This window comes from Vanessa atalanta, chromosome 4 (genome assembly GCF_905147765.1).
Source record: "Vanessa atalanta chromosome 4, ilVanAtal1.2, whole genome shotgun sequence".
Classification (NCBI taxonomy): domain Eukaryota; kingdom Metazoa; phylum Arthropoda; class Insecta; order Lepidoptera; family Nymphalidae; genus Vanessa; species Vanessa atalanta.
Window position 1 is genome coordinate 767,706 of NC_061874.1, and position 13,051 is coordinate 780,756.

General features: G+C 29.9%; 3 protein-coding genes across 3 annotated transcripts; 1 reads left to right on the forward strand and 2 right to left on the reverse strand.

Annotated features, from left to right (window-relative positions):
• Positions 1 to 144: 144 nt before the first annotated feature.
• On the forward strand, positions 145 to 4,413 carry LOC125063837 (transmembrane protein 184C). The gene is made up of 6 exons (XM_047670486.1): positions 145 to 644; positions 726 to 965; positions 1,793 to 2,074; positions 2,183 to 2,285; positions 2,562 to 2,736; positions 3,267 to 4,413. The coding sequence occupies exons 1-6, from the start codon at positions 385 to 387 to the stop codon at positions 3,527 to 3,529; spliced, it is 1,323 nt and encodes a 440-aa protein (XP_047526442.1). The 5' UTR covers positions 145 to 384; the 3' UTR covers positions 3,530 to 4,413.
• Positions 4,414 to 5,174: 761 nt separating this feature from the next.
• Positions 5,175 to 9,316, reverse strand: LOC125063838 (putative neutral sphingomyelinase). Its single transcript, XM_047670487.1, has 6 exons — positions 9,120 to 9,316; positions 8,868 to 9,041; positions 8,495 to 8,678; positions 7,199 to 7,353; positions 6,738 to 6,927; positions 5,175 to 6,286 (listed from the first exon to the last, which is right to left on the reverse strand). The coding sequence occupies exons 1-6, from the start codon at positions 9,155 to 9,157 to the stop codon at positions 5,834 to 5,836; spliced, it is 1,194 nt and encodes a 397-aa protein (XP_047526443.1). The 5' UTR covers positions 9,158 to 9,316; the 3' UTR covers positions 5,175 to 5,833.
• An 865-nt stretch (positions 9,317 to 10,181) lies between these two features.
• Positions 10,182 to 12,678, reverse strand: LOC125063839 (gastrula zinc finger protein XlCGF8.2DB-like). Its single transcript, XM_047670488.1, has 7 exons — positions 12,186 to 12,678; positions 11,875 to 11,987; positions 11,622 to 11,795; positions 11,392 to 11,543; positions 10,832 to 10,955; positions 10,625 to 10,724; positions 10,182 to 10,407 (listed from the first exon to the last, which is right to left on the reverse strand). The coding sequence occupies exons 1-7, from the start codon at positions 12,336 to 12,338 to the stop codon at positions 10,204 to 10,206; spliced, it is 1,020 nt and encodes a 339-aa protein (XP_047526444.1). The 5' UTR covers positions 12,339 to 12,678; the 3' UTR covers positions 10,182 to 10,203.
• Positions 12,679 to 13,051: the final 373 nt, after the last annotated feature.

Sequence of the window (13,051 nt, forward strand, 5' to 3'; positions counted from 1 at the left end):
TAAGAATAATCTGATAAAGCATATTTACACAAATTAATTCTATAAAAATAAAAAAATCCATCAATATAATGTTTTTGTAGACTTTTAATTGAAAGTAGTTTCAAATTTAACATTTGTTAATTTAATCTGTGAGTTGACAGCTGATTAGTAAATTGTTAAAAATATACAATTCACAAAAACAAGTTTAGTTACACAAGAAATCATGTTATAGTCAATGAATTATTTATTCTTGATTTCTATTTTTTAACATACTACAGTATTTTATATTTTGTGGGATTTCCATGACGTATGAATCACGATTAGGCCAAGATTCGTTTTGACTTTTGTTGCAATAAAGGAAACATCTGCTAAATAAATGTGCAATAAAGAATTTATAATATTAAAATGTGTACAAGACCGATAACGTTTTTCAGCCAGTGGAGGTTATGGATTCGTCCTTTTTTTATAGCAAGTTATGTTTTGTTGGTCATAATACTTGTACCACTGCTTATAATCCATTCAATTAACAATGGATTTACTAAATCCGACCAAGGTACTTTAGTAGGAGGAGGTTTTGTTCTTCTGGCGGTCCCTATCTCTATATGGCAAATCACCCAACATATTGTACACTATACTAAGCCATCATTGCAAAAACATATAATAAGGTAGGCAAAATCTTTATAGATTTATTTGTATTATAATGTTTCCATTTCTTAATAATTTTAATATTTTATTATTTAATTCAGGATACTATGGATGGTTCCCATTTATGCTCTAAATGCATGGATAGGCTTAGAGTTTCCCGAGCAATCAATTTACATGGATTCATTGAGAGAATGCTATGAGGCATATGTGATTTATAACTTCATGAAGTACCTTCTTAATTATTTGAATGCAGATAATGACCTGGAAGCAGTGCTGGAAACAAAACCACAAGTGTATCATATATTTCCACTCTGTTGTATGACTCCATGGGATATGGGGAGGTAAGTTATATTTTGTTTCAGTTATTAAATATATTTTTAATAACTATCTACCTCTATAAGTGCTTGAGAGCCGAGATGGCCCAGTGGTTAGAACGCGTGCATCTTAACCGATGTTCAATTTCGGGTTCAAACCCAGGCAGGCACCACTGAATTTTCATGTGCTTTATTTGTGTTTATAATTCATGTGCTCGGCGGTGAAGGAAAACATCGTGAGGAAACCTGCATGTGTCTAATTTCAACGAAATTCTGCCACATGTGTATTCCGCCAACCCGCATTGGAGCAGCGTGGTGGAATATGCTCCAAACCTTCTCCTCAAAGGGAGAGGAGGCCTTTAGCCCAGCAGTGGGAAAATTTACAGGCTGTTAATGCTAATAATGCTAATCTATAAGTGCTTTGCATGGGTAGAATTACGAATAATATTGAAGGAAAATATACAAACATTCATTTTATTTAAACCGATATAAGTGTTATTAAATAAGAAGTTGAAAAAAGTGAAATATTAAAGTATGGAGAAATATGTAATGAAAATGTTTTTTTTTTTTTAATGTGATAGGGAGGCGGACTGGCAAATGGGACACCTGATGTTAAGTGTTCAACACCACCCATAGACATTGGCACTGTTAGAAATATTAACCATCCACTACTTTGCTAGTGCACCACAACTTTGAGAACTAAGATGTTATGTCCCTTGTGCCTGTACCTATCCAGGTGGGTTTGCAAAGCCCTACCACCAAGTAATGATTGTAATATTTCTTTGCTAGTATTTGTATTATTACTGATCACTTATTCATTCTTCCATTTTAATGTATTTGTTTTTTTTTTTCAGTGAATTTGTACACAATTGCAAACATGGTATACTTCAATATACATTAGTGAGGCCAGTTACAACTGTTATATCAATGATATGCGACCTCTGTGGAGTTTATGGAGAGAGTGACTTCAGTCCCAATGTGGCTTTCCCCTACATGATAGCTATCAATAATTTGTCTCAGTTTGTAGCTATGTATTGCTTGGTGCTCTTTTATAAAGCAAACAGATCCGAGTTGAAACCAATGAAACCTATTGGGAAATTTCTGTGTATAAAGGCTGTTGTCTTCTTTTCATTCTTGTAAGTGAACTATTTACTTAATTCATTTTAAATGTGTTTTTATATATGTTAATTTATATATGTGTAACAGCTGAATACAATATATAGCAAGTGTACTATTATTTGCAGTCAAGGAGTTCTTATCAATATTTTGGTATACTGCGGAGTGATATCAACAATATTTGATATTTCGGACAAAGATAAAATAAAGATTATATCTTCCAAGTTACAGGTATATGAAATTTCTTTTAAGATGCTATTATTTTATAAGTTTTATTTTTATATGTTACCTAATAATAATATAATGTACATTGTACATAGAAACTCTCTTTGAATTCCTTTTGTTTTTATTTTTTTTATAACGTATTGGTATCTGATGATGATAATATGTAGGGTATAGTTTAATTTAACTAAATGTTTAAATTATTTGACTTTTCTAAGATTTTTGAAAATAATAAACTATTATTTTTCTTAATACATTATTATTTACAATAATATTTTTTTTTAGGATTTCCTTATATGCATAGAGATGTTTTTAGCGGCCATTGCACACCACTATAGTTTCTCCTATAAGCCGTTTGTGTCACCACTTGACCCGTCGCCCTCATGCCTTGGCTCATTCCTGGCTATGTGGGATGTATCTGATGTGAAGAGAGATATATCGGAGCATCTTGGAGTAGTTGGTATGTTCAGTTTATTACATCTTTTTTCAGATTGATAGATTTTTTATGCTCATAATTTCGTATTAAAAAGTGAAAATATACTTCAAGTTAAAGATGTCATAACTTTTCTCTAAATGGGAGTGGCCTTTACTTATTTGTTTACATATCGAACAAAGAATGGTCATTCCAGTTTTTTGTAGAACTTTGACAGCAGATACTTATTTTATTGTGTATAATTTAATGTAAAATTTAATTTGTGATTGTGATAGTGTGTTAATTAAAAACAAAAGACTGATAACTGTCATGCATCATCAAATGTTGTATTTTGTTTACAATATCTTTTTATCTTTTATATTTTATTTATCAAAGAAATGTCGAAGTAATCTGTTTGTGTTAAATTAAAAAAAAAATCATAAATAAAAAATATCTCAATTTGATTAGTGGTATAATAACAGTAATGAACTCTCATAGTTATACCTAGTTCTATATTGTAGGGATCTATTTACATATCTATACCAAAAAGTGCTAATTAATGATATTTTTTCACCTAGGGAGCTCATTTAGTAGACGATTGCGTGGTAAGTCCATGTACCACATGGCGAGAGGCTGCGACGAGAGTTCCAGACTAGTTGGTGAGCCCGTGCCTTCCAGTTCAGCGCCGAACTTGACCATCGAAGCGACCGAACCACCATCTGTAGAAGTTCGACCGTCTGTCTATGGTTCTATTGAAAACACTATGGGTGGTTCAATAACATCTGAAATAGAACCTTTAATTAATACAAACGATAGCAACAACATAGACCCAAAGGTATGAACTATGTTTGTGATACTGCAAAGGGATTTATATTTACATATAATATATAAACAATATTCGATTAAGTTCATAATATATCCGAATAATTTAAAGTAAATTTGTTGCATTTGTAATAGTAAAGAAGTTGTATTATTTATTGTACTTAACCAGAAGGTTGGTGTTGCTATTCAATAATATATATTATTAATAGTCTATGGTACAATTGTGTTTTGTAAATAAAAATACCTGCATATAAATATTTTCATCACAAATATTTTTACTCATCACTAATTAGCCTTAAATAATCAGTACAAAAACAATTTGGTAACATTAAAGTGCATTATAAGCGACATTTAAGTTTAGATTTATTATAACTTTGTGTAAATTGCGTAATATAATGGACAAATTAGCTTGAATAGACTAATTTGTAATGAGGCATTATATTATTTATTTTGTATATATTATGTATATAACATTTTTGTCACTGATTATATCTGATATCCTGTGTTTTACATAATGAGATATTAATTATTAGAGTATGTGATAATTGCAGTTAAGTATCTGGTAAATGTTGCCAGCTATATTACGTGCCACCTCGACAATCCCATATTCTTCCAATTTGGCCATTAAAATGTATTGTATTATTTTTGATCTTTTTAATTAAAAAAAAAACATGGAATCTATTTTTTTTTAGTTTAATTTTTTAAGAAGCGTTCTCTTATATTTGATTTTATATGACAAATATTCGAGACACGATTCGGACAACACTGAAAAATAGTGAAACTATATTACTTCCACTTAGAAAAATAACATGAGTATGTATGAATAATATGAAAGGCACTTATCGTAAATATTAATCATGAAATGTGATATTGATTTATAATTATTGTACTTGTTAAGTTTCGTGAATAAATGATATTTCTTATTAATGCAGTTATCAATCTTCTATGCCCGTACTAATCAAACCTAGCTTAAGTATTTTTAATAAATTTAGTAAACCTACGGTATTAAATTGTTGATTAATTCCGGCCACTAAATTTAACGTTCGGACATCGATGGCCGGAAATCGAATACAGAGCTTTCGCCGGCGGAATATCCCAGTTAATACGATTTGGAAAAAGAGCCTTCTCATTACTTAAGGCCGGCTACACACATGCAAGTCTTCCGGTATTGCAGATGTCCACGGGCGGTGGTAGTCACTTCACATCAGAAGATATTTAATCCACGTTAACTATACTAACTAACACTTGACAAGATTTCTTAAGTGTGCGTGAGACGGCTAAAAGTAACAACAGCCAATAAATAAAGTTAGATTGTATTCGTTGAGTTTATTTTATTAAAAAATATTTAATTTCAAGTGAGCTCATTCGGCTCATTCGGGCCTTCTCAATATAATACAACCCAATCCTGTGGTATTTTTCAACTTGTTAATAGACTCATCTTTGAATAAAGTGTATCTTGATTTTGAGAGTAAAAGTATAATTATGACTTTTCTCTTCTGTGGAATTGGATCCATAAAAAATATATAAGAGAAGATTAAGTTTATTAGATTAAGATTTGAACTAAACTCTGTAAGTACTGAAGAGGTGAAAATAGGAAGAAAATAATTAATATAAATTATTATCATAATTTATTTGATATAAAATATATACATTTAAATGGCATTTATAATTATTGCATTACATTTTCTGAGCATTTCATAACATTATTATAAAAATAGCCTTAATATTATATCATCATATCTATGGAAGAGTGGTACCGTATACAGCAAAAAACTTTACTTAATCGGAAGTTCCAATCGATGTAACCCAAACGAAATTGTATGTGATATATGTTTTTAAAAGTCACCCCATTTTGTTTTCATTATGTCCACATTTTAATCTGCCAATTTTTCAAGACACAGCTAACATATTTTTATTAATATTTTTTTCATATAAAATTAAATATATCTTATAAAAGTATGCATGCAGCATAATTATTTATTAAGCAACTTTATATTGAATAAAAAAGCAATGGAATTATCTCTAAATCTCATTTTATACAAAGGAATGTTTATCTTAGATGATAGATTAAAAATAAATAACAACTTCTATACAATACTTGATATGTTATACACTGATTAAATATATAAATACTGATACATTTTGATTCTAGCACATTCATGAATTAAAGCCTCTGTTGATCTTATCTTAAGTACAAATATATTTTTATTTTTTAATAAATGCTAGCATCTCAAACTTAAGTAGCTTTTGCTGGAAAACTAACTCATAATAAAGTGCTTGATTAATTGTTTAATTTTAACAATAAAATGTTAAAATTAAATATTTAATCAAAGATTTTAATCTCACGTCTACTTTTAGTAAAATTTTCAAGAGCCGTCAAACCAGCCTTCAGACTATTCATTTCAATTCTGTTCCACAACGTGCCCATTATTATATAATAGAAGCATATACCAGTTATTACTATTTTACACACGTCAGAGAATATATTATTCGGCCAGAAGCCCACGGACCCCAAGAGGAACATGAACATCAGGCCACCGGTTGTAAGGAATATTTTTCTCGACTTAGCAATTGTAACGGTTGCCTCTTTGCAAACTTTTATTGCTTCCTCTATGGTGTCCTGGAAACGTTCCTCTTCGCTCATTTGTCTATGCTTCAATTTGTTATTTGTGGGTGTTAGTTTTAACTCCAAGGAGACTGCGTTATGGTCGGAATATGAAAATTGTTCACCTGGGACCCGATCTTCAAGCGGGTTACCGAAATTAACTATCTCAGCCTATAATAATAAAAATCAGGTAATTGAATAAAAAATTTTTTTGTTTTTAATTTTAAGAAGCGAGAGTTGGAAGTCATCTTAAATGATAGATTTTCATAAATAAATAATAAATAAATAAATATTGGACAATATCACATACAATACTCTGATCCCAATGTAAGTAGTTAAAGCACTTGTGTTATGGTAAATCAGAAGCAACAACGGTACCACATACACCCAGACCCAAGACAACATAGAAAACTAATGAACTTTTTTCTACATCGACTCGGCCGGGAATCGAACCCGGGACCTCGGAGTGGGGTACTCATGAAAACCGGTGTACACACTACTCGACCACGGAGGTCGTCAAATTAATTTTCATAAATACCTCATTAATGCATTGAACTAAATATTAAAAAGACCCTTTTTGTAGGACATATTTTCCATATAATAAAAAAAGTATAATTATTACCTCTAAAGATCTATTAACATGAAACAGGATGTGATCTATCCTCTTCCCTTCTGGACAAACCTTCACGAGCTTCGGATCAGAATAACTGTTGTTTATGTTATCACATGTGCCTGACAGTTTCTCAATGTTTTTATTAATAATACTTTCAAAGCCGCAGGGATCAATGAGAGCGGGTACTTGAGTTATTAATCTGAAAAAGATAGAAGTTCAATCAAGATACTTTGAAGGCTTAAACAAGTATTTTTAAATTGACAATTAACATTATTAAATTATATATCATTCATTACTACTTTTTACGTAATAATGTTAATCATATATATAACTATTTGTCGCCCGCAACTTCGCTGTCTTTTAGGTGTTCAGGTGTGTCAGGTCGTCGCCTGTCTGTCTATCCTTGGGAATCAAGCTTGCGTAACATCAAATTTCCTGCACGGAATCTAATGAATTAGTTTGATTGTTACCTAAAAGATAAATCTCCTGGCGCAGTGTTCAAATCGCCAGCCAGTATGGACACATCTGCAGGGGACGTCGTAAGACTCACAAACTCTGCAGTAGAGTATGCTTGTAATACTCTGTGCGCCAGGTATATGTCGTCCTCATTATACTCTGCATGGAGCTGAAACAACATTAACTTACCCTATAGTTACCCTAAAAAACAATATAACAACAATATATATATGAGCGGCATCCGAAAAAATCTGAGCTTAACGTACTTGTATTCGTGCAAATTACTCATCCGAATCCGATGGTTCACTATTAAAGCGACATCTACCCACAATATAAGAAAAGCTTTATCATGTGAAAAAGTAGAAGACCAAATTAAAATATTTTTTGAATAAACAGGAGTCTAGTCCGTCCTCAGCAACGGTTAAACGATGGAAACGCCTTTTCCAACAAGGCCGAGACTTGGGAAGAAATAATTTTAAAAAAATTGTGCGTCTAGTACGATAGCCAAATAAAATTATGACAGACAGCAGAAAAGCTGAGCATCAGTAAGGATCGAGTTGGAGTTTTATGGACAATAATTTGCATATGAAGTCCGCATTAGGAGTCGAAAATGCCCACTTGACAGGCAGCGCGAGTTGAAATTGCCGAAGAGTTTTTACTTGTACTTGGACAATTTGGAAGAAATTTGCGCTCGTATTATCACCGTTGACAAATCACCATTGGCTCAGAATCAAAACAGTGAGTCAATGTAGTGAATAGAGAAGGGAGAAAAGTCACTGAAGAAGTTCAAAGTGGAGAAATCAGCTTTTAAACTCATGGCTACCATTTTTTGGGATTGGGAAGTGACTTTACTCATAGATTATCTTCCAAAAAAAAAACAATAATTAATGCAGAGTATATTGCCAGGCTTTTGAAAAAAGTTCCGTTCCATAGATGAATTTTGTTTCTGCCAGGCAATGAGCCAGCGAATAGCGAGGCAAGCCTTGCTAGAAACTGGCTTCAATGAAGTGAAACCGTCCTTACTTACTTTTTATTTAAAATTTGGAAAAATATCTATGTTAATGAAGATTTGGAAATGGCGAATAGATAAGGGCTATGTCCTTTTCCAGTAAAGTGTATACAAAAATTTCATGATAATTTCATGATAAGTAGTTAAGAATTGAAAATCTTACAATAAAAACTCACAATTTATATTATTAATTCGGACTATAATACAATATTTTGTCATTAATATTTTTATTATTTTCATAAATAAAATAATTAGTTTCTGATGTGACATTAAATTATATTTGTATAAAAATAACACTTACATGCGTGCAATAGACATTAATAAGTCTATTGTTGCATTGAATACGGCATAATCCAACACCTTTCCCTCCAAACCAGTCCCCATGGTGTATCTTATGAATGTACCCATTTAGTGGCCATTGATGAAAGAAAACATCTTGTATTATCCACTTTGAGAACACACATAGACCAGAACCAAGGACACCACTAAAATAACATATCTAAATTACATATGTGTGTTCCATATAACATATTTAAATATAGAATACATTTTTAATTAGGAGTATTTTTATATTATTAGTTACAATAAAGTATATGAACAATTATTCTTTTATTATAAAGCTTTATTTATTATAAAGAAAAAGGTGTATATTATTTATTTACATTTGAACCAACCTGTAAAAATAGTAACTATATGGAAGATAACTATGTAGCCGATCCTTTAAATATAAATAATCATTTTCACTCCAAATCTCCTGCAGGCAAACTATATTATGAGATGATTTAAGCAAATATTCAGCTATTGCTTCTATCCTTTTTTTGCGGTCTTTTGAAACTATCGGAATGCCCCTTAAAAATAATTAGTGCTTTTTTTTTAATTTATTAAACTTATGCAATGTTTCTGATTGTACAATATGGATTACTTACCAACAGTTTAAAGTAAATATCTTTAAATTTAAAGTCATTGTTTTGAAATATTTATAGTAAATTTCTTACACTTAGTAGAAACGAATGAACAAAGACTTTTTATTAGATATGATAATAAAAAAACTTGATGTCAATATTCTTGTTGGTAATTTATTTGAAAATAGAACAAGAATAACTATTATTATGTTATTAACAAAATACCCATACTAAATAGTAAAAAATGATTATAAAAAACTATAATTATTTATAATGAACAAAAAATATAAATTGCAAATATTTGTGATAACATCTGTCAATGTCATTGTCAATTTCAAAGAGTATATAAAGTAGTCAATTTAGGCATTGACCATTCCGATTTTCGACTTCGATGTTTTATGTTCGATGTTTCCAAAAATTGCACGGTTATAAATAAAAATCGATTTCAATTATAATAATGTTTCAGTTTTACCTCCTAGTTTTTTTTTAACTTAAGTCATTTTTCATTTATCAAATCTTAATTATTATCCTTTTGTTACAATTAGTTTATACGTTTGTAGTCATAATTGTAGTTCTATGACTATATTGGAACAGGAGAGTAGTTAAAAGCTTAAAAGGATAGGAGTAGGATTGTATTATTTTCTTCTGTCTAGTTCTACGCGCTAACTAGAAATCAAGAACGATATTACATACTTTTAATATCATATTAGCCCAATATAAAAGAAAATAATAAATTAGATATCGTAAGTTCTTTTTGTTTTTATAAAGTATTTTTTTAAATTATCTCAAATATTACCCTATTAGCTCTTAACTGGAATCCATCAAATTACCAATAATCCTGTATAAGCGTTATCACTATGTTATAGCCTCCATAAACAATTTAGTGAAATTGTTTTCTTACCCCCAAATATTGCCATAATATGCGCATGCTGGGTATGTACTCACTGAGCTAGTCCGCATAAATAAAGTTACTATGTCATTTCTCACAAGAACATGTAAGTTAAGTGTAATGGTTTTTAAAATTCATACTTTTAATGAATAAATAACTCTTTTATAACAAGAAATTTATTTTTGAGTTGATAAATTTCGATCTTAAATAATAAAGCGTTTAACATTTCACAACAGAATTTTCACTAGGAGGTATGGTAACTTCTTCAATCTCTTTGCTGATAATACCGGCTAGTTTAAGTGCAGATGAAGTCTTAAAAATATTTTCATCTTTTCTTTTTTTTCGGCCAGTTTCCAATGTTTTTTGAATTCTTAACATTAGTTGTGGTCGAGAATGTTGTTCAATATGCTTCTTTAACTTTGCCTAAAAATATTAATAGTCTTTAAAACAATTTTATGGAATGTACAAAAACTATGCATCATTAATGTAATACAAGTTAATTATATACTTATCAAATTTTAAAATCTTATTAAAATTTAATATATTAAAAAAAATTGGAGAGATAAATTTTATATACTAAAAAAATAAATATTATAGGTTACTTTATGATTAAAATAAAAAAGTTAGGAACATAGATTACCTTTGTAGATAATTTAGCTTTGCAAATCGAACAGTCAAATGTCTGACCTTCATGTTTTACCCTTATATGTTGTTTTAAATTACTGTTACGTGAATAATGCCTAAAAAAAAGAATGAAACGTTACAATGACTTCTTTTCAAGCATTTGTAGATAACAAATGATAAATAATTTAGATTTATTATTTATATATAATAATATAATATTTACCTGTGACAGTTTTCGTATGGGCAAAAATATATTGATTTAAGTGCATTTGGTTTGTGTTTTTTAATATGTCGTATTATGTGTGATCGTTCCTTAAAAACTTTACCACAGTCGTCACATATGTACTCTAAAAAAATCTTTGATTATTTATACATTCTACAATAAAATATAAGTTATACTAAAATTTAACATAGTTGAGGGATAAATGCCGATTGATCAAAATTAAAGTTAAAGAGTTGTTGCATATTATTTTTTTATTACATTATAATTTTTTTATATTTCTCATATTATTTAATTTCTACTTTATTCACTATTGCCTATACATATAGAGCCACCTTGAAAGAACTTTAACCATTTCTTACATCACCAATGTGCTACCAATCATGGAAACTAAAATGTTATGACCCATGGACATGGGTCTACCAAACTGGAACACAACAATACTATTAATACTTTGGGGTAGAATATAAGATGAGTGGCACCTACCCAGATGGGCTCGCACAGAGCCCAACCATCAACTAAGATTTAATGTAAGATAATAGTTTAATGAGTAAGAAACTAACCACGTGACCGGTGGACTAATTTTTTATGTGTGATCAAAGCTGACCAGCGACTAAATTTCGTGTTGCAATGTTCACACTCATATGTTTTGTGATTTTTCATATGCTTCTTTTTCTCATACAGAGTGACAAAGTCTTTTTCACAGAGAAGACATCTGTAAAAATTACAAATATAAAAAATATTGTTAATTGAAATAATCTAGTGATAAAGTAACAAAATTTTAAAAACAAACCTAAATGGTTTTATTCCATTGTGTACATGCATGTGGCTACGCAATTGATGTTTCTTTTTGAAATATAATTTGCACATGTCACATAAAAATTGTTTCTTGTTACTTGTGTGACTTACTTTTATATGTCGCTTTAAATTTTGCCGATTTGCATACTTTTTCATACATTTTGGACAACTGAAATTGACAATTTAATATGAATTGATATGTTTTGAAATCATTATCTATATTTATAACAATATTCATAGTCACATACCAATAAAGGAAATCATTTACCCTTTCTTTATGGACGCTGTTGATGTGTCGGTCTAAGTGGCTTTTGTTTGTGTATACTTTAGTACAGTTTGGTTGAGTACATGCAAAAGGTTTCTAAAAGCAACAAATAATATTTTTAGTACATTTCCAGTGTTCTTACTCAATCATTCGTTAATAAATTATATATAGTAAGAGAATTATAAATTTAAGATTATAAGAAAAAAGGACTAAAATAGTCATATACATAAGAGGATTAAGTTATAGGTCCTCATTTCGGTACAGTGACTGATTTATAAAATACTTTTAACTTACGACATCGATGTGGACCAGTTGATGCTGTGCTAATCTATAAGGCCTATTGAATACAGAAGTACATCCAGGGAAGAGGCAGGCATAAGTTTTCTTTTTGTTTTGGACTTGTGAATCCATTTTACGAAGAGTTTGTATTTTACTTTCGTAAGTCATTAATCAGTAAGACTTTGATTTATTATTAAATAAAATATTAATTACTACATTAATAGATGTAACATAACGGCCAGTTCGTTGCTCTACCAAAGATTTGAAAATTTAAATTGCAATTCAAACTGCGATGTGCTTTTAGCATTTTTACCACATTTCCACGCAGGCATGATTTGTGTAGTAGTTATTTTAATTTATTTCTTGTATTTGAATTAAGACTTTAATGTAAACAAGACTACTTTCAATATTTGTCACAAGTTTCTGTTACAAATTAAATATTGAAACAAGTTACAGGTTTAAGGTTAACAGTTTTCCTTACTATTATGACTTTTGTCACCCAGGTGCTAAGACTTTTTGATGCAAATTGCAATGCCTGTCAAAAGTAGATCATAGATTACATTTAAATAGATAAATTCAGTAAACTTTGTAGTAATTATATATAAATTATCGAGACATTAATCTTAATGATTTTATTGATTAAGAATAATTGACACAATCAATCGTTTATTCTGTATGAATGTATCGAGTTTATTAATTATATTCGTGATTGTAAATTTTACGAAGATGCTATTAAATTACTTGATAGTATTTACATAAAACCTAGAAACGAAGTTCTAGCACGGCACATACTAATTACGAGAAAACAGCGACCGGAAGAAACAATTTCCGAATATTCACGAGCTTTGAAACTCTTGGCTCATGACTGTATCTTCCGAAAC

What these genes read in the sequence shown, in the direction of transcription:
- LOC125063837 (XM_047670486.1), top strand. Translation starts at nt 385, where the DNA reads ATGTGTACAAGACCGATAACGTTTTTCAGCCAGTGGAGGTTATGGATT. An exon ending in ACTCCATGGGATATGGGGAG is followed by an intron (nt 966 to 1,792) that starts GTAAGTTATATT and finishes TTTTTTTTTCAG; the next exon opens with TGAATTTGTACACAATTGCA. An exon ending in TTATATCTTCCAAGTTACAG is followed by an intron (nt 2,286 to 2,561) that starts GTATATGAAATT and finishes ATTTTTTTTTAG; the next exon opens with GATTTCCTTATATGCATAGA.
- LOC125063838 (XM_047670487.1), bottom strand. Translation starts at nt 9,157, where the DNA reads ATGACTTTAAATTTAAAGATATTTACTTTAAACTGTTG. An exon ending in TTAATGTCTATTGCACGCAT is followed by an intron (nt 7,354 to 8,494) that starts GTAAGTGTTATT and finishes ATGTTGTTTCAG; the next exon opens with CTCCATGCAGAGTATAATGA. An exon ending in CCAGGAGATTTATCTTTTAG is followed by an intron (nt 6,928 to 7,198) that starts GTAACAATCAAA and finishes TATCTTTTTCAG; the next exon opens with ATTAATAACTCAAGTACCCG.
- LOC125063839 (XM_047670488.1), bottom strand. Translation starts at nt 12,338, where the DNA reads ATGACTTACGAAAGTAAAATACAAACTCTTCGTAAAATGGATTCACAA. An exon ending in AATGGAATAAAACCATTTAG is followed by an intron (nt 11,544 to 11,621) that starts GTTTGTTTTTAA and finishes TAATTTTTACAG; the next exon opens with ATGTCTTCTCTGTGAAAAAG. An exon ending in AAGCTAAATTATCTACAAAG is followed by an intron (nt 10,408 to 10,624) that starts GTAATCTATGTT and finishes TAATATTTTTAG; the next exon opens with GCAAAGTTAAAGAAGCATAT.